Source organism: Kwoniella dejecticola, chromosome 2 (genome assembly GCF_000512565.2).
Source record: "Kwoniella dejecticola CBS 10117 chromosome 2, complete sequence".
In the NCBI taxonomy this organism is placed as follows: Eukaryota; Fungi; Basidiomycota; class Tremellomycetes; order Tremellales; family Cryptococcaceae; genus Kwoniella; species Kwoniella dejecticola.
The window spans coordinates 1,016,173-1,032,449 of NC_089302.1; the positions used below are offsets into that span (position 1 = coordinate 1,016,173).

A 16,277-nucleotide genomic window follows, 5' to 3' on the forward strand; every position below is an offset into this window, starting at 1 on the left:
GTGTCCTTCTGGTCTCAAGCCAAAGTGGATTCAAAGCCTGTTGATCGTTTACGTTTCGTCGACCCATCGCAATCCACTTGCTAACCCATTTAGGCAATAAAGTCAAAAATTGTCGTCTGCGGATGGATTGTGGCACTGCTAACGTCAATCATCGAGATTCTTTAATTCAGTCACTCGTTAAGATGGATAGTATCCACCGAAAACCCACTTGATGACGGTATCCACTAGACGACGTTCTTAACCGGATGGTCCGATGTACCGAAAGACGTTATATAAAGTGAAGAGGTATAGAGTCTTGTCTTTTTCGGCCCTTCTTCCACTTATGAATCATCACTTCTCACCTCCTTCCACCGTTCATGCCCATACAGATACACCACACACGATGCCTGCCCCTTCTTTCAACGCTACATCGATAACGCAGCTCATAGCGCTCAGAGCCGGTAAGTCAGATTGTTGCCAGAGTTTCGGGGCAACCCCGCTGACCTGAGAGTAATTCACCAGAGCAACAAGGAGATGTGCCTGCTGTACATACTGGTGCTGCTGAATTCGGCGAGAAGTTGATGACCTTGACGTGAGTGGCAGTCGCTCATACACCCGTTGATGCGCTGGTTTGAACTGATTTTTCTGCTGTGCGACAGGTTTTCAGACATAGCGCGGGCTGTCGACAGATTAGCCGCCCACTATGCCAAGCTGAACATACAACCATCTGTAGCATCGGGAGAAGTTCCTCCCGAAAGGATCATTGGTGTTCTCACCTCAACAGCAATTGACGAAACACTGCTCGAGATCGCTCTCGCCAAACTCGGTCTGACAGCTTTACTGCTGTCCGTGAATAACTCGACTGCCGCTGTAGCGCATTTGTGCAAGACGACAAAAAGCACACATCTGATATATGGGAGCAAATTCGAGCAGACTGCTAAAGACGCTCAAGCCCAATTACAGAAGGAAGGAATACAGTTGGAGGTGAGTCCACACTGAATCCCTATTCAGGCTTTCGCTCATCGTCATGCCATCCTGTAGATTGTCGCAGAGACAAGATACCCTCTTTGGGGACCTGGAGGAGTGCGAGATGCCAAGATACAGCCATACCCCGCCCTCCTTACACCAGAACAGGAAGCAAGGCGGACTTGCGTTGTACTTCACTCTTCCGGTTCGACCGGTTTCCCTAAACCAGTATTCATCTCGCATTACGGTCTGATCGCAAATGCGGCTCAATCGTTACCGAAGACTGGCTTCTCCGCCTTGCCGCTGTTCCACGGATTCGGCCATTTCTCGATGTGAGTTTGCAGATGTTTCAAATGGATAGCTCGCGACTAACATCGAACCTGCAATTTTCCTAGATTCCGATGTTTCTACCATGGAAAGACCTTCACACTTATGCCGCCTAATCTTCCCCTCACTTCCGCAAACATCTGTCGAATAATCAAGAGCTCTCCTACACCTCCAGTGCAGCACTTCGCTGTGCCCTACGTCCTCAAGCTGTTAGCAGAGACAGATGAAGGTGTAGAAGCTCTTGCCGGGTTCGAGGCTGTGTCATTCGCCGGTGCTGCTGTGCCCGATGATTTGGGTGACAGATTGGTCAAGGCTGGTGTCAATCTGATATCCTTCTACGGTACTACTGGTGAGTTGTTATCGAACAACAAGCCTTTCTTGGACGCGCTGACCTGTGATCCGGCTTATCCAGAAACGGGTGCCCTCATGACTTCTCGACGAGCCGATTACGTCAACGATAAAGCCTGGAATTGGCTGCGAGCTGAAGGACCTATCCAAGATTACCTTGAGTTGATTTCTCAAGGGTCAGACACCTACGAAGTAGTCGTAAGGGATGGTTGGCCGGCGAAGATCATGAGCAACAGGGAGGACGGGGCTTACTGCACGAAGGATTTGGTCCTTCAACATCCTGAACACAAAACATGGTTCAAGTACATCGGTAGATTGGATGACACTCTCACTCAGACTCTGGGTGAGAAGACGAACCCGGTGCCTATTGAATTAGCTATCGTGAGTCAAGCCATCTCTTGACATCTTTAGAACCAGTAGCTAATGAGGTGCATCTCGCAGCGAGGAAACTCTCCCTTAGTAGCTGAGTGCATCGTTTTCGGAGATGCCAGACCTCAAACAGGTGCTTTGATCCTCCCATCAGAACAAGGCAAGGATCTCGCTCAGGATAAGAAGGCGTACATCGACGCCATCTGGCCTGTTATCGCTGAAGCCAATGCGAACGCACCCACTCACTCTCGCATACTTCCTGAGATGATAGACGTGCTCCCTTACGGTACCGAGATCCCAGTGGTAAGCCAAATAGTAATTATCACATCCGTTTCACTATATGCTGACACGTTGTGATCAATCAGGCTACCAAAATGTCAATTCTCCGACCTGCTTGTTACAAGAAGTTCGGCGATATCATCAATGCCATCTACGAGCGATTCGAGCACGGTACCGGGGCGCCCAAACAAGATATCTCGTCCAAGCCTGAGATGGAAGCTTTCCTCACGGAAACCATCCTCACTGCTCTTGGTGAGAAGGCTACTACAGGATTGAACCCCACAATCGATCTATTCGCCTACGGTGTCGACTCGTTGCAAGCGACCAGAGTCAGAAACGTGATTACCAAATCGCTTGAACTTGGCGAGAATGTCAACTTGGGTCAAAATATCGTCTACGAACATCCTTCCGTCTCTGCTCTTGCCGATTACCTGCTTTCTGTCAAATCTGGCCAAGACGCCAGCAATTCGCCTGAAGTCGCCCACAAGACGATGTTGGAGATGGTCGATCGATACGCCTCTCAATTTGTCAAAGACGATGCTGCTGCATCTGGTCCAGCTGACGCCCAAGTCAACGGGCACGCTGGCGAGGTGATCGTTCTCACTGGTGCGACCGGTTCTCTAGGTGCGCATATCTTGGATCAATTGGTTAGACAACCGAATGTCTCCAAAGTCATCTGTCTCTCGAGAGCAAAATCTCACGAAGACTCTCTCAAGAGAGTACAAGATTCGTTATCTCAACGACTGAGGAAGCTTACCCCCGAAGCTCAAGCAAAGATAATCTCTTTCGCCTCGGACGTCAACAAGCCTGACCTCGGCTTAACACCCGAGCAATACGATCTCCTAAGGCTACAATCCACAGCGATCATCCACAATGCCTGGCCGGTCAATTTCGTCCTTTCGATCAATTCGTTCGACGAACACATTGGCGGTGCGGTCAACTTGCTCAATCTGACTTTGAAATCACCCAAGAAACTCAAGCCTGCATTCTACTTCTCCTCCTCAGTCGGAACCCGACAAGGCAGACCTGATCCAGTCGTCACCGAGGATTTCCCAGACTCACCCATCACAGCCGGAGGTATGGGATACGGTAGGTCCAAGTGGGTAGTTGAGAAGATCATGGAGAGAGCATCAAAGGAGACTCAAGCTAGAGTCGGGGTATTGCGAATCGGTCAATTAGCCGGAGATACTGAGAATGGTGTCTGGAACGAGACCGAAGCCTGGCCTCTGATGTTCAGAGCCGCAAACACAACTGGAACATTACCTTTCCTGGAAGAGAAGCCATCATGGTTACCTGTTGACCAAGCTGGTCAAACTATTGCCGAAATCGTCTTGAACAACTCTCAGATCCTATCGCCGTCAAGTGGTAATGTGTATCACGTGCTCAACGCTCACTTGGCATCATGGTCCGACATTTTGGAAGGTCTCAAGAAAGGTGGTTTGAACTTCAAAGCCGTAGACAGGACTGAGTGGCTGGAGAATTTGGCTAAATCCGACTCGGATGTCACCTCAAACCCAACATACAAGCTCCTGGTACGTCTACCAATGCCTTCTCCTGACCGAGCGAGCCAAACTGATCTCCTATTTCTCGCACCCACAGAATTTCTACCAGAACCGCATAGGCAACAAAACCGAAAGACCACACATGGAATTCGAAGTCAAGCAAGTGGAAGCCTCATCTCCCACGATGAAGCAGAATGTCAAAGCTGTAGATCCGGATATTGTCGCTTTGTGGGTGAAGCATTGGAAAGCCTCAGGCTTCTTACAGTAGAGTCGAGTGGGGTGATTCGGATCATACGTGTATAATGTAGATTATTGCTGTAGTCAGTATTTGTTCCGTTAGTAGTGGTTGTCTTGTTAAACCATTTACCCGATTGCGGTTGTTACCCCGGAGATACACTGAATTCGGAATTTGGGTCGAATAAGGATTGCACGTCAGAGTTTTAACTTGAATGCATGGAACTGCTTCAACACATGATCGTTATAGACCTATCAATCAATTAGAGCTTAGCGCTTGATTTGCTCATATGAGAAGTAGCTCAAAGACGATCGGAGGTATCTGACATCTGTCTAGGGTTAGCTAGTAGGTTATGTGAGCTGACGAGAACTCACTATATAGCTAAGGCAAGCCAGAGTTTAGCCTGATGAGGAACGATCTCGCCAGACCAATCATGGTTCTGGAGGTACTCCTTCATCGAAATGAAGTGAATGTTGTCGAATCTGCTTCGATACTCCTTCCTCTTCTCCTCCTTCTCGCTTTCTGAGGTTCCCTCTTTCCATCCCTCCTTGCACCAAGGTCCGATTTTACCATCAAGCATGATACTTTTGAGGTATTCTACGAACTTGGTTTGGATTCTATCCTTGGATGCTGTCGTTTCCCCCACGTACTTAGGGTGTAGGGATCCAGAGTTGACGACGTAGGTGGGTACATTGGGAGTGGTTTGAAGGAAATGGGCTAAAGCATGGAGATCAGTCTCGCAGGGTGTATGGTTTCGACGTAAGCCCAGGAAGTCTCGACTTCCGGCCTGCCATTCCATGCTTGGGTGAGTTGTATGAAAGAACCAAACTAATTTCTTGAGCTTGGGCATTTCTTGAAAGCCTCCCCAAACCGTTCTGGGTCTCGTTTCGTCCATGATGGCGACCGAGGTAAGTTCTTGTACGTTGCTGAATATCTTGGGAGGGACGCCAAACATTTCAAAAGTTGTGATGCTCGTCATATTCATGCCGAACAGCACCAATTTCTTCGGTTCGAGGCATTTCACCAGGCTACACTGTTTTTCGAGAATGTCGTTGCAGTGCAATACCGATCCAAAGCCGTTGATAGTCAAGATCAGGACGAGGGTCTTGAGGTTGGGATATTTAAATGACTTGTGTCCGCACCATGTCGCGTGGTGTGAATCGATAACCACGAGCTCAGCGTTTTTGAGTAATTTCTTCTTTCTTGTATTTGTCTTTTCTTTGCCGGTAGCTGTGAATCTATCGAGTGTATGGTCGGCTCGCGAGTCGTAGGCAAGAAGAGGGGAGACGAAGATGCTCTTGTAAAGAATGGGTGCGGCGATGGAGAACATATCTTTCGAAACTCGGCAAAGACGGGCGATTGTCGGTCGGTCATTCTCTTCGAGATGGCTGAGGATTATGGTCATGACCTCCAGAGGGAGGCGAAAGATCGAAGTAGAAGGTGTTGGGATAGAAGGTGCTGATTGTTTGCGTTTGGGCTGATGCACATCAAAGCAGATCAATTGGTTGATCAGAGTTGGTGTACCATCGATCATCATCGGAAGACAACTCACCGGCATCCTGGCTTCACTGGTTTTGAGCAAGCTGTCTCGTCGTCGATTATCTGCGACTAAGGCGGGGAGGAGGGGCAAGAGCGGTCGATGCAAGGGCGGATCAGATGGATGAGTGTGAATTGGAGGTGCGGTGGTAGGAGGACGAGAGGTGAAAAGAAGTTTGATGCAACCTCACGAGACATCTCGTATACATAGTCACACATGTTGCCCACAATGTGACTGCGCGGACCCACCAATTCGGTTGACTCAGCTCGCGTCATTTTGCCACTCTGCATGATCTTGAGCTGACGAGATATTGCGTTGCTATCAATAGTCAACTGTCGATAAATAGTCAGAGTCCAGAGACGTAAGCCCTGAATGCGATCAGCTTCCATCACTGACTTGCGTTTGCAAACGTAGTCGTCTATAGTTGTCTAGTTCGTTATTGGACCGTTACATGTCAAATCAGCGAGCAAGAATCACATGTTGCCGGCCACGTCGAGTCTGTCGCCCTGCGTGTGGTCTGAGACCAGCTCCACGTGTGATGCATGTCACAGCATTAATTATTCCACTGGACTCCGATACAATGTACTTCACTTTCCGCAATTTCGTCTCTTTCCCGGATCCTCACTAGTATACATAGACAAATTCGTCGTTCTTGAAATCGGTCATATCGAGCAAAGCTACATTGAACGGCCGTGAGCCTGTAGTCGAGAGACCTCTACTTTAAGAGAAACTCACCGTTCTGACCCAGGACTCTGTCGGGATCATCATTGCCATAAGCCTGGTATTTCGCCGACATCGAGGTATCTTTGATGAATTTGGGTTTGCCATTTGCGACCCGCTGATTCTGTCTTTGCTTGTTCAAGAAGAAGAGGATGATTACCTCGAAGCCGATGACCGCTAGTAGGGCACAGAAGATGCCTAGGACCGCCTTAATACCTGGAATGTAATGGGGCTTGTCCTGTTCTTTGAAGAGCAAGGGACCTGAACGAGCGAGTCAGTCCTGTCAGCGACGGAGAACAAGATGCACACGATGAAGCGAAGCATAAGACGCACCTATAATATTACCAGCGGCCGAACCGGCGTTGTAGATGGACATAATCAAAGCTTTCTTCGTTTGACCAGCGGTGTTGGCGACCATCCAGGATACGATAATTGGGTTACCACCAAACAAGAAGGACAAGAGGTAGTAGCCGACCATGGCGGGAGCAGTCTTGAAGACTGCTGCGGTACCTTCGACGTAAAGAAGCACTAGCCCAATGATGACTGGGATTACATAGACAGCCAGTACTGCCGATTTGAGCTTGAATTTCTGAGCAGCGTAGCAACCACTCAGGATCGCTAAGAATTGCAGGAATCCGAAGGGCATGTTAAGTAGGGCTGTGATGTATTTGTTCTATTGAGACGAGATCAGTATGAGTCAACACCAAGGGCAGCGGTCGTGGTGAACTCACAAAGCCAAATTGTCCGAGGAGCGATGGGCCAAAGTATGTGGTCACCGATGCACCCACGTTGAGGAGCAGTGTCATAGCAAGGTACATCCACGACTTGACATCATAGACCAGCTCGAGGGCGTGCGAGCATTTGAACTCGTTGGATCCGATACCGGTTTGGTTTGCTCGTAGTCGCTCAACACATTGGGCTCTTTCGCGCTCGGTGAAGAAACGAGCTGTCGAGACATCTGAGTCGATGGAATAGTAGACGATTGGTGCTGACAAGACAGTGATGATACCGCATACCATGAAGATGACTTGCCATCCTGCGATTTTCTCCGAGTCGATGTGGCCTAATCCAAACGAGAGCAAGGCAGCGACGATGGTGGCGATACCGTTGGTCGAATACCAAGCTGCGACTCTGATAGGTTGTTCAGACCGTCTGTACCATTGAGCGGTCATGATCGAGAACAAGGGTAGACAACCAGCTTCGAATAGACCTAGCAAGGCTCGACAAACCATCAATCCGCCAAAGCTAAAGCACGAGCGCACATAGAGCGGATTAGCGGTCATGGCCGATGACGTCGTTCAATTCAACCGAAAAATAAATGCAACGTACTTGTGAGCAGCTGCCATGCAAGCTTGAGCTGCACCCCACCCGAAGATCATGACAGGCATCAAGATCCTGGCGGGTACTTTGACCAGGAGATATGACGAGAATGGTTGCCATGCCAGCTGAACGATCGCGTTAATCGATCCTAGCAGCGAGTATTGTCCATTGACCAGACCAGTGTCTTTCGACATTCCAAAGGTGTTACCGTATCCGAGAACCTGTTCAACAGTATCAGAGACCAAGTGCATGGAACATTGTGAAGTTGTCGCTGAACTCACGGTTTTATCCAGAATCTGCAAGAAGTAGACCCATATTAGGATACTCAAGATTCTTTTATCGGTCTTTCTCCTGATCCTGGTATTCTGTGAAAGAGGGTCAACGGCAGAAATCTAAGCAGAGATTATGGCACTCACATCCTCTTCGGTGACTTCAACCCGTTCATCCCCCATGAGCTTTAACGCGTTATCGCCATGTTGGATTTGGCCCGAGGTGTGGATGGCTCCCTGCTGCATCATATGCTCGTCGCCCTGTTCCACATGAGAGACTTCAGGTTTATCTTCCACCTTCACTCCAGACATATTGAAATGATGGATCGACTCGACTTGAAATAGGTATGTACAAGTAAGCTGTTTATCTGAGCCGAGATGGTGAGGGGCATATGATCGGAAGCGGGGCAAATGATGGGGAAAGCTGACTTATATATACGCTCTATGCATTTTTCGAATTCGCAATACGGAAATTGACGGTCCGATCTACCGCATAATCATTGTCCAATGCAGAAATTTTCGGTCTGCTACCTCTCGTCATGCAAGCTACATGTGCTTAATGACGCCGGCGGTAAGTGGTGGAACACATAAATGGAGGCGTGAGAAACTACGCTCATTTCATTCAGGGTTAGGCTTGGCTCCATCGAGAATAGCTCAATTAAGCTTCCCTGAAGCACAAGAGTTAACCGAATATCAGTCTGTATGTGTCTGCGAACAGCGGCAGAACGCAGCCAGGATCATGCGGAGCCTTTTGTTAAAGCCCTGTTCAGAGGATTCAGAACGAGCCGGAGCCGGGGGGACCGCGGGACGAAAGTCAACGAACTACGTCATTTTTACCTCAACCCGATTCTACCAACTTCTTCGGCTAAAAGCTAACAGCACGTTGTTCAGCTCGTTCAGCTTGAGAGCTCGTCGACGAAATCGCATCGCAGCATACTGTCAGTAAGCCTTTTAACGCTAACGGCAAGAGTCGGTAGGACGGCAATCATCGGATCATGACATGATCATCCGTTGATAGCCCGCAGAGCGCTAATATCAGGACGCGAAGAGGTGCGGTGAGTATGCCAGCAAGTCCACAGCGCTGGCTTCCAGTCTCGATGTCAATGGACGTCGACAACCATGTGTGGTCGAAAGAGTGGGAGTCGACTGACTGCTGAAACATCCCATACTGCAGCGAGTGCAACTCGTGAACTCATCATCTGGCCACCTACCTACCGCAAAGTCAATCCCGAGTTATGCAGTGACATCGAAATGCATTCCTTTAATAATGCACAAATAGTCCTCCGGCTCGTCCTTTGTTCCACGAGCAATCAATCATGCAGACGATCACAAAGGAGGTTTCTAGCAAGACTTATCGCTCAATCCCGAGCAATCAACTACAGAACAGGCAATTGATATTGAAGGTGCATCTCAAGTCAATCTAGCATATTTACCAAACCTTCGTGCGCTGATGACGAGTCGCCCTGGTCCACTGATCTGGTTGATCTCATTGGTGACGCTAACTCCCTTCCGAGCCATCGACTCGTTTCATCACCGCTTGATTAGAGAGGAGAAAGTAAGATGTCAACTATCAGCGATACCAATACGAACCTGGTCTGTTTACTATCCGCAACGGTGCGTGTTGCTTGATCACTCGTTTCGTCCTTCTCGAATACGCGACCGCTGACTCGACTCTGGGTCAGGCATTGATGTATACCTTTCATCATGCGTACAAATTCGACGGATGCCGCTGTCTGATACCCAGAAAGAAGGAATGGTTTCGAGCTGTGTTGACGGTGAGTAACAATTGATACGACTTTCGCACGTATTGAAATAACATGTACTGTTGCGTTACAAAGCTAATGAGGGAGCCGACTTAGTGGATGTTGGTCATGTGCGAGCTCGGTATGCTGATTTGGGGAGCTGGATGGGCATGTGAGCTTGCCTTCCACTCGATCTCCGAGTCTCTCGCTGAATATGACAGTGCTTGATTCTGCAGATGTCAAATATCATCTAGGGTGGATGTACATACCCTCGAAAGGGACCATGCCGGTGCCCACCCAGCTATACAATGAACATTACAGATCGTTCAACACCCCTCTCACTATTTGGGTGTGCAGTGAGTCCTTGATACATCTCGACCAATGGAGCCGACAGGAAGGAACGGTGAAATCGAATGTATACTGATGACTGATAAACGTCCGGTTGAATCAGTCTCCTTCTCGCTGCAAGTCAGTCTGAACGCCGAAGAGGGGCTGTATTGGTATCACCTCTTGCGCGCTTTGCACCGTCCTCGAACCGGGAAAAGCTGGTTCAGATCTCCGTTCTTCTTCACTTGGCTAGGCATAAGCATGATCACGCCCATCGCTATCATATGTACCGGATGGATAGGGTACGAGGGCATGGATAGTCAGATGGGCAGGATGTTCGTTGCTGGCGGTGCTATCGAGGCCTTGTGAGTCGACTTCGTCCACTCGACATCGTGGTGAATGCGAGAACTGATGGATGCCCTAATGTACGTGTGACTATGGTGATATCCCATAGGGTGTGCTTGGCCGCTTCCACTGTTGTGTTCAAGTTCCCTCAATTCCTGAAAGACGTTGTGAGTTGTTTCTGGGGGATTCAGCCCTGCAAGAGCATACTGGCTGAGCTGAGCTCGATGGGCTATGTGATGCTCTAGAAATTGTCTGGCGCGGGTCCCGAAGTCCGATCGAGATTGCACTTCTACCATCGTGAGCATCTCCGCCTACCCTAAGATTTCCTGTAATAGGGAACGGCGTTCGCTGATGGAAAAAATGAGTTTACAGAAGCGAACAAAGTCCGAACTTTCTTCAGAGCATTATTCACGACCTGCATCCTGATTCTAGGTATAGATGCTTTGACAGAAGCGAAGAAAATCAATCTGAACCATATTGCAGGCGGTAAGTCAAGTCCTGTAACAGGTTTGATGATGCGGATTTATAGTACTAAAACTTTCAAATTCAAGCTATGTTACCTGTACAAACCGCTGATCGCTGATTTCGAGTATTATAGATCTGCTACATCAAATTAGTTTCGGTTCCTACTTCTTCGCAAACATAATCTCAGTGATGGTCAGTACATTCTGCGTATCGATATAACATGGATTGCCTGAGACGCTGTCTCGACATTGACCGTGATCCTGACGCTTGGGACAGGTCTACCTTCCGAGAGATTACAATACGACCCCTCACCCATGTCAGAACGTCATGGTTGGTCGTCCGCCTCCCCGAAGTCCATTCGGATATACTTCGCCCAGCCCCAATCAAAGAAGAAGTCATACGTTGATGTCCCTTCTACGAGAAGGTGGACAATGGGACGAGGATGATGATCTGCGATTGGCTCTTTCCAAGGGTGCTGCCCGATCCCCTGATTCTGATTCTGATAAGGGAGTCAATTTTGGGAGTGGTGTCGATGATGCAGGACCGGATGAGGTCGAGGTTGATGGAAGAAGGATCAGGAGGTTGACACCGGTAAGCAGTGATTTCACCTTGTCGAATGGGCCCAACCCTAACCCACAATACAGATTTTTGAATATGAGGATTTCGCTGATTTATCCTTGTGTTGATGTAGCTGCAGAATTGGACGACACCTTTCGGTGAGTTCTAACCCTCTTATCTTCCTTTTTCGTGGCTGAATCTCATCTTTAATGTTAGGCATGCTATCCACGAAGATCAAGGTCAGATCGACCCCAAGAGAGGAATACGAGCCAGATTCAGTCTCAGATTATGCTGTGCGATCACCCATGGTGGGGACGCTGTTTCCGACGCAGACTCCAGGGATAGATTTCTCGCGAGCGTAATTACGTTCAATAGATTCTAAAGAATTTTATACGTTTCTTCCGTGAATATATGCAGGATACATCGAAAGATCGATCTGTCAGCTTTCTCTAACTCTCAGCTGGTCGATCGGCTTCAGCCGTTCGGCGGGATGTTCCCGGTAAGACCGAAGTGGAGGACGAGGACGGACAGATTACGATAACTACCACCCCACCTTATAACAAAAGTCATGTGTTTCGGGTCTTCTACCCATCATATCATGTCATTTCGTGGGAATCTCCTCTTTGTTCTATGAGATGCTGTGATGGTGGAGGTGTGATGAATGGCCTATGACGGAATGTTGATGTGCCGCCTTCCTCTCCATCTGACGGGTGATCCAAAGGATTTGTGGGACGACTTGACGATACCTTGAGATCCCATCTTGTATCCTATCCCTTCTATCCCTTCTTTCTGTCTTTCTAAGAGAGCAAACCCCTTGAACATTTCTCTAACTGTACATTTAGATATCCATCTATCAGCGATACGATACAACAAGCGGAAAGACAAACAAGATGTCGGAAACCAAGACTCAAATGCAATATGTCAATCTGGGCAAATCAGGTCTCAAGGTGAGATTCCTACATCCGAGACGAACAAGGAAGAGTGGAGCAGAGCCGAAGATGACTGAATTTGGGTGGTCGTGAATTCCTAGGTGTCCAAGCTCATTCTGGGCTGTATGCAATATGGTTCGGGGCAAGATTGGATGATACCCGACCACGATGAGGGTATCAAGCAGTTGAAATACGCTTACGATCAAGGTATCAACGTGAGTAGGAGAGTGCGATCCCAGCTGTGATCAGTATCATCCTCATCCTCCTGTTGTATCGATGACAATCTAACTAAAGCTGAACTCTTGCTTTTTTTTTGTCAACGTTGACATTAATGATTGTAGACGTTTGATACGGCCAATGTATACTCTGGAGGAGAGTCCGAAGTGATCCTTGGAAAATTCCTCAAACAGCATCAAATCCAGCGAGAAAGCGTAGTGATCCTCACAAAAGTCTTTGGAACCGATGGGAAGCTCGAAGAGAAAGGCCCGGCCGGATGGACCAATCAAAAGGGTCTTAACAGGAAGGTGAGCTGAGTTGGAACCAAACAAACAGTTCGGCTGTTTGGGTAGGATCAATCTGAAGGGTAACTGACATGACTTGACGGTACTGCAGAGGATCTTCGCATCGGTTCAAGCTTCTCTTAAGCGACTTCAGCTAGATTATATCGATCTTCTCCAAGTGCACCGATGGGACCCCGAAACCCCCTTCGAGGAGACGATGGAAGCCCTCCATGATGTAGTCAAGAATGGCTGGGTCAGGTATGTCGGAATGAGTAGTTGTTGGGCCTGGCAATTCCAGTTGATGCAGCGTGAGTTCGAATCATGAGAAATTCCCATTGCATCGACCTGCGCCCTGGCTGATGCTTAGTACGATGTGAGCTGATAAATCTGACTTGTCTCGTAGAATACGCGATCCATAATCGATTGACCCCGTTCATCTCGATGCAGAACCAGCACTCTGCGATGTACAGAGAAGAAGAACGAGAGATGATGCCTACTCTCAAACATTTCGGCGTAGGCTGTGAGTAACCAATTCAACCCCAATCAATGAGTGTCCCAATTTGGGCGAATTTTAAGTTGACTTCGTACTTCTGTTGTGAATCAGGTATTCCATGGGGTCCCTTGGCTGCTGGATTATTGTGCAGACCATTCGACCAGATGAATTCGACCGTCCGAGGCGCGAACAAACAGCCTGACGGGAGGGGAGAACAGCCCTCCGATAAGAAGATCATCGATAAGATCGAGGCCCTCTCGAAGAAATATAATTGTACGATGGCTGAGATCGCCGTTAATTGGTCCTGCAATTCTCAATGGGTTACTGCGCCCATTGTCGGTGTTCGATCGACGGAGAGGCTAGACGAGTTGATCAGGGGTATGAATATGGAGTTGGAGGACGACGAGTTGAAGGAGATTAGTGATCTTTATCAGAGTGTAGCTATTCGAGGACACGCCTAAAGTAAAGGAAGAAGTAAGTAGTGGGAAGTAAAGGGACAGTGTAAGGAATAGTGAGGAATAGTCATTAGTGATTGATCCGAAATTTTTGTGCGAATATTTGTCATATTCTTGTTTATAAACACTGGAGAACTTGTCGGATTGAGTTGGACATTTATTCATTCAGCTCCGTAATAGTCTTACTGCCGTTAATCAAATTCGCTTCGCTCATGAACTCAACATGTATCCTCTTGATCGCAATGTGTTTCAGTCAGCAGTCAGCATCATATGCCAAGAATTGGTCCACTTCTTGGCCCTAGCATTTTGGTTGTCAGATGAATGAACGATATGGCATACGAACATTGGATGATGTACAAAGATGGAACATGATGAGATGATCATCTATGGTATATATGATATTTTGTGTGTTGATCGTGAAACTCCCTGTATTACCCCCTCCGTCTAGACGATTTGCAAATCATTTAAAGGTCCACACCTTCAGGTCTGAGGATCTTAGACTGTTGAGATTTACGCATGTCAGCGCCAATCTGCCAGAAATGAAGCCAAAAACAAGCGGTCACTTACGGTATCCGGGACACCAGGAAGAGGGAAGGAGGTAGCGAACTTCATGACGTCTTTCTTCAACTCGACAATCAATTTGGAGGCTTCACCTTGGCCCTCGTAAGCCTTGACGAAGTCCTTCAATAACTTGGAACCGGCTTCCTCTTGAGTCTTCAAGGCAATTTGAACGACTCGGTGTAAGAACTCAGCAACTTGCTCGACATCCTTTTCGGTCATCGATCGGGAAGTCAAAGCGGAGGTACCGATTCGAACACCACCTGGAACGAGAGCAGAGGCTAAATAGGAAATGGGTATGCAAGTCAGCGTAATTTATTAATTTTGTACACTACAACTAGTGAGTGGATCCGACAACTCACTGTCACCAGCAACGGCGTTCTTGTTCAAGGTGATGTGAGCGGCATCACAGATCTTCTCAACCTTTGAACCGGTCAAACCGATCGGTCGGAGATCCCAAAGGATCAAGTGGTTCTCGGTACCGTCAGTTTGGAGTCTGTAACCGTGCTTGAAGAGGACGGCGGCCATGGCAGCGGCGTTGGCTCGGACTTGCTTGGCGTATTGCTTGAACTCGGGTTCGGCGGCTTGCTTGAGGGCAACAGCGATACCGGCGATGGTGTTGTTGTGGGGTCCACCTTGACAAGCTGGGAAGACGGCGGCGTTGACTCTGGCTTCGAGATCGGCCTCTTTGTCTTTTCGGAAGAAGATCAAACCGGCTCGAGGACCTCTCAAGGTCTTGTGGGTGGTGGTAGTGACGACATCACAGTACTCGAAGGGAGAGTTTTGCTCGGCGGCAGCGACGAGACCGGAGATGTGGGCCATGTCGGACAAGAGGTAGGCACCTTGACCATCGGCAATCTTTCTAAGTCGTTGGTAATCCCAATCTCGGGGGTAAGCTGAACCACCGCAGACTAACAATCTAGGCTTGAACAGGTTGGCGTTGGTCTCCAATTGAGGGTAGTCGATGATACCGGTCTTGGGATCAACTCGGTAGGGGAAAGATTGGAAGTAGACGGAAGAAGCGGTGATCTTCTTCTTGGCGGTGTAGTAACCGTGAGTCAAGTGTCCACCATCTGGAAGACCGAGACCCATGATTCGGTCTTGAGGGTTGATCAGGGCAGTGAAGGCGGCGAAGCTGGTAGTGAAGATTATGTGTGAGCGTTTAAATGGACAAGGCATATAGGGAGGCAGGCTGGCCACTCACTTGGCAGTCGAACCGGAGTATGGTTGAACATTGACGCCCCAGACCTTGGGGTCAAGGTTGAAAGCCTTCAAAGCTCGTTCTCGGGTGATGTTTTCGAGGATATCGGTGTACTAGTGAAGTCGTTCACAGTCAGTAATGGACTCGCAAATGGGTTCAGTGGAGGCGGAGAACAAGAGCTTCATCAAGCTACTCACCTCGTTACCACCGTAGTATCTAGCACCGGGGAGACCTTCAGAGTACTTGTTGGTGAACATAGATCCGTTGGCTTCCATGACGGCAAGAGAGGTCAAGTTCTATAGAGTTGGCACTATTTAGCTGACGATCGGAATAGCCGAATTCGTGCAATGCACTCACCTCAGAAGCGATCAACTCCAAACCAGAGAACTGCCTCCAGGTCTCTTGCTCGATGAGCTTGTGGACCTCTGGATCAGCCTCGGCCAGAGGTTGGTAAAGACATGCGTTCTACGCGACGGTCCGATGTTCCATGAGCTACACTTTCTTGGCAGATCGAGAAAGGTTTAAGATGACCACTTACAAAGTCTTTTGGGACGGGAACAGAGGAAGACATCCTGATGTTTCTGCTAACGATTGGTCTGGCTGATCTGAGGGTTGAGAGTATTGATCTGGTCGAGCTCAATGAAGGCATCGATGAAAGATTTTTATTTTGGTTGCAGAAATGATCTAAGAAAAGTTGGAAGACCTATCGGGTCGATTTTTGATCTTGGCTGTTGGTGAGGTTGTACGTGCAGCAAGCGGCTAACCCTGTGGTACTCTCCCATCAGCTTCCTGGCACGGAGTCGATTATTCGAAAAAATGTTACGAGTAAATGGGGGATCGTACCTGAGCGCGA

The 16,277-nt window shown here is 48.5% G+C and overlaps 6 protein-coding genes across 6 annotated transcripts; 3 read left to right on the plus strand and 3 right to left on the minus strand.

Moving 5' to 3' along the window:
* Positions 1-382: 382 nt before the first annotated feature.
* On the plus strand, positions 383-4,038 carry I303_101821 (uncharacterized protein; the record flags this gene model as incomplete). Its single annotated transcript, XM_018405390.1, has 9 exons — positions 383-440; positions 502-571; positions 639-963; positions 1,021-1,277; positions 1,341-1,621; positions 1,685-2,001; positions 2,062-2,292; positions 2,355-3,800; positions 3,868-4,038. The coding sequence occupies 9 exons, from the start codon at positions 383-385 to the stop codon at positions 4,036-4,038; spliced, it is 3,156 nt and encodes a 1,051-aa protein (XP_018265671.1).
* Positions 4,039-4,378: 340 nt separating this feature from the next.
* Positions 4,379-5,563, minus strand: I303_101822 (uncharacterized protein; the record flags this gene model as incomplete). Its single annotated transcript, XM_018405389.1, has 1 exon — positions 4,379-5,563. The coding sequence occupies one exon, from the start codon at positions 5,561-5,563 to the stop codon at positions 4,379-4,381; it is 1,185 nt and encodes a 394-aa protein (XP_018265670.1).
* Positions 5,564-6,166: 603 nt separating this feature from the next.
* Positions 6,167-8,163, minus strand: I303_101823 (uncharacterized protein; the record flags this gene model as incomplete). The annotated part of the gene is made up of 7 exons (XM_018405388.1): positions 6,167-6,219; positions 6,278-6,523; positions 6,596-6,935; positions 6,994-7,507; positions 7,592-7,803; positions 7,864-7,947; positions 7,999-8,163. The coding sequence occupies 7 exons, from the start codon at positions 8,161-8,163 to the stop codon at positions 6,167-6,169; spliced, it is 1,614 nt and encodes a 537-aa protein (XP_018265669.1).
* A 1,248-nt stretch (positions 8,164-9,411) lies between these two features.
* Positions 9,412-11,650, plus strand: I303_101824 (uncharacterized protein; the record flags this gene model as incomplete). The annotated part of the gene is made up of 12 exons (XM_018405387.1): positions 9,412-9,465; positions 9,534-9,626; positions 9,711-9,765; positions 9,830-9,949; positions 10,045-10,285; positions 10,375-10,432; positions 10,511-10,562; positions 10,638-10,751; positions 10,864-10,922; positions 11,007-11,321; positions 11,422-11,446; positions 11,505-11,650. The coding sequence occupies 12 exons, from the start codon at positions 9,412-9,414 to the stop codon at positions 11,648-11,650; spliced, it is 1,332 nt and encodes a 443-aa protein (XP_018265668.1).
* Positions 11,651-12,178: 528 nt separating this feature from the next.
* Positions 12,179-13,671, plus strand: I303_101825 (uncharacterized protein; the record flags this gene model as incomplete). Its single annotated transcript, XM_018405386.1, has 6 exons — positions 12,179-12,235; positions 12,319-12,432; positions 12,559-12,741; positions 12,830-13,025; positions 13,121-13,237; positions 13,322-13,671. 6 exons carry the CDS (start codon positions 12,179-12,181, stop codon positions 13,669-13,671), a joined length of 1,017 nt encoding a protein of 338 aa, XP_018265667.1.
* Positions 13,672-14,129: 458 nt separating this feature from the next.
* I303_101826 (uncharacterized protein) lies at positions 14,130-16,073 on the minus strand (the record flags this gene model as incomplete). Its single annotated transcript, XM_018405385.2, has 7 exons — positions 14,130-14,165; positions 14,233-14,504; positions 14,586-15,358; positions 15,428-15,537; positions 15,622-15,720; positions 15,782-15,889; positions 15,963-16,073. 7 exons carry the CDS (start codon positions 16,071-16,073, stop codon positions 14,130-14,132), a joined length of 1,509 nt encoding a protein of 502 aa, XP_018265666.2.
* Positions 16,074-16,277: the final 204 nt, after the last annotated feature.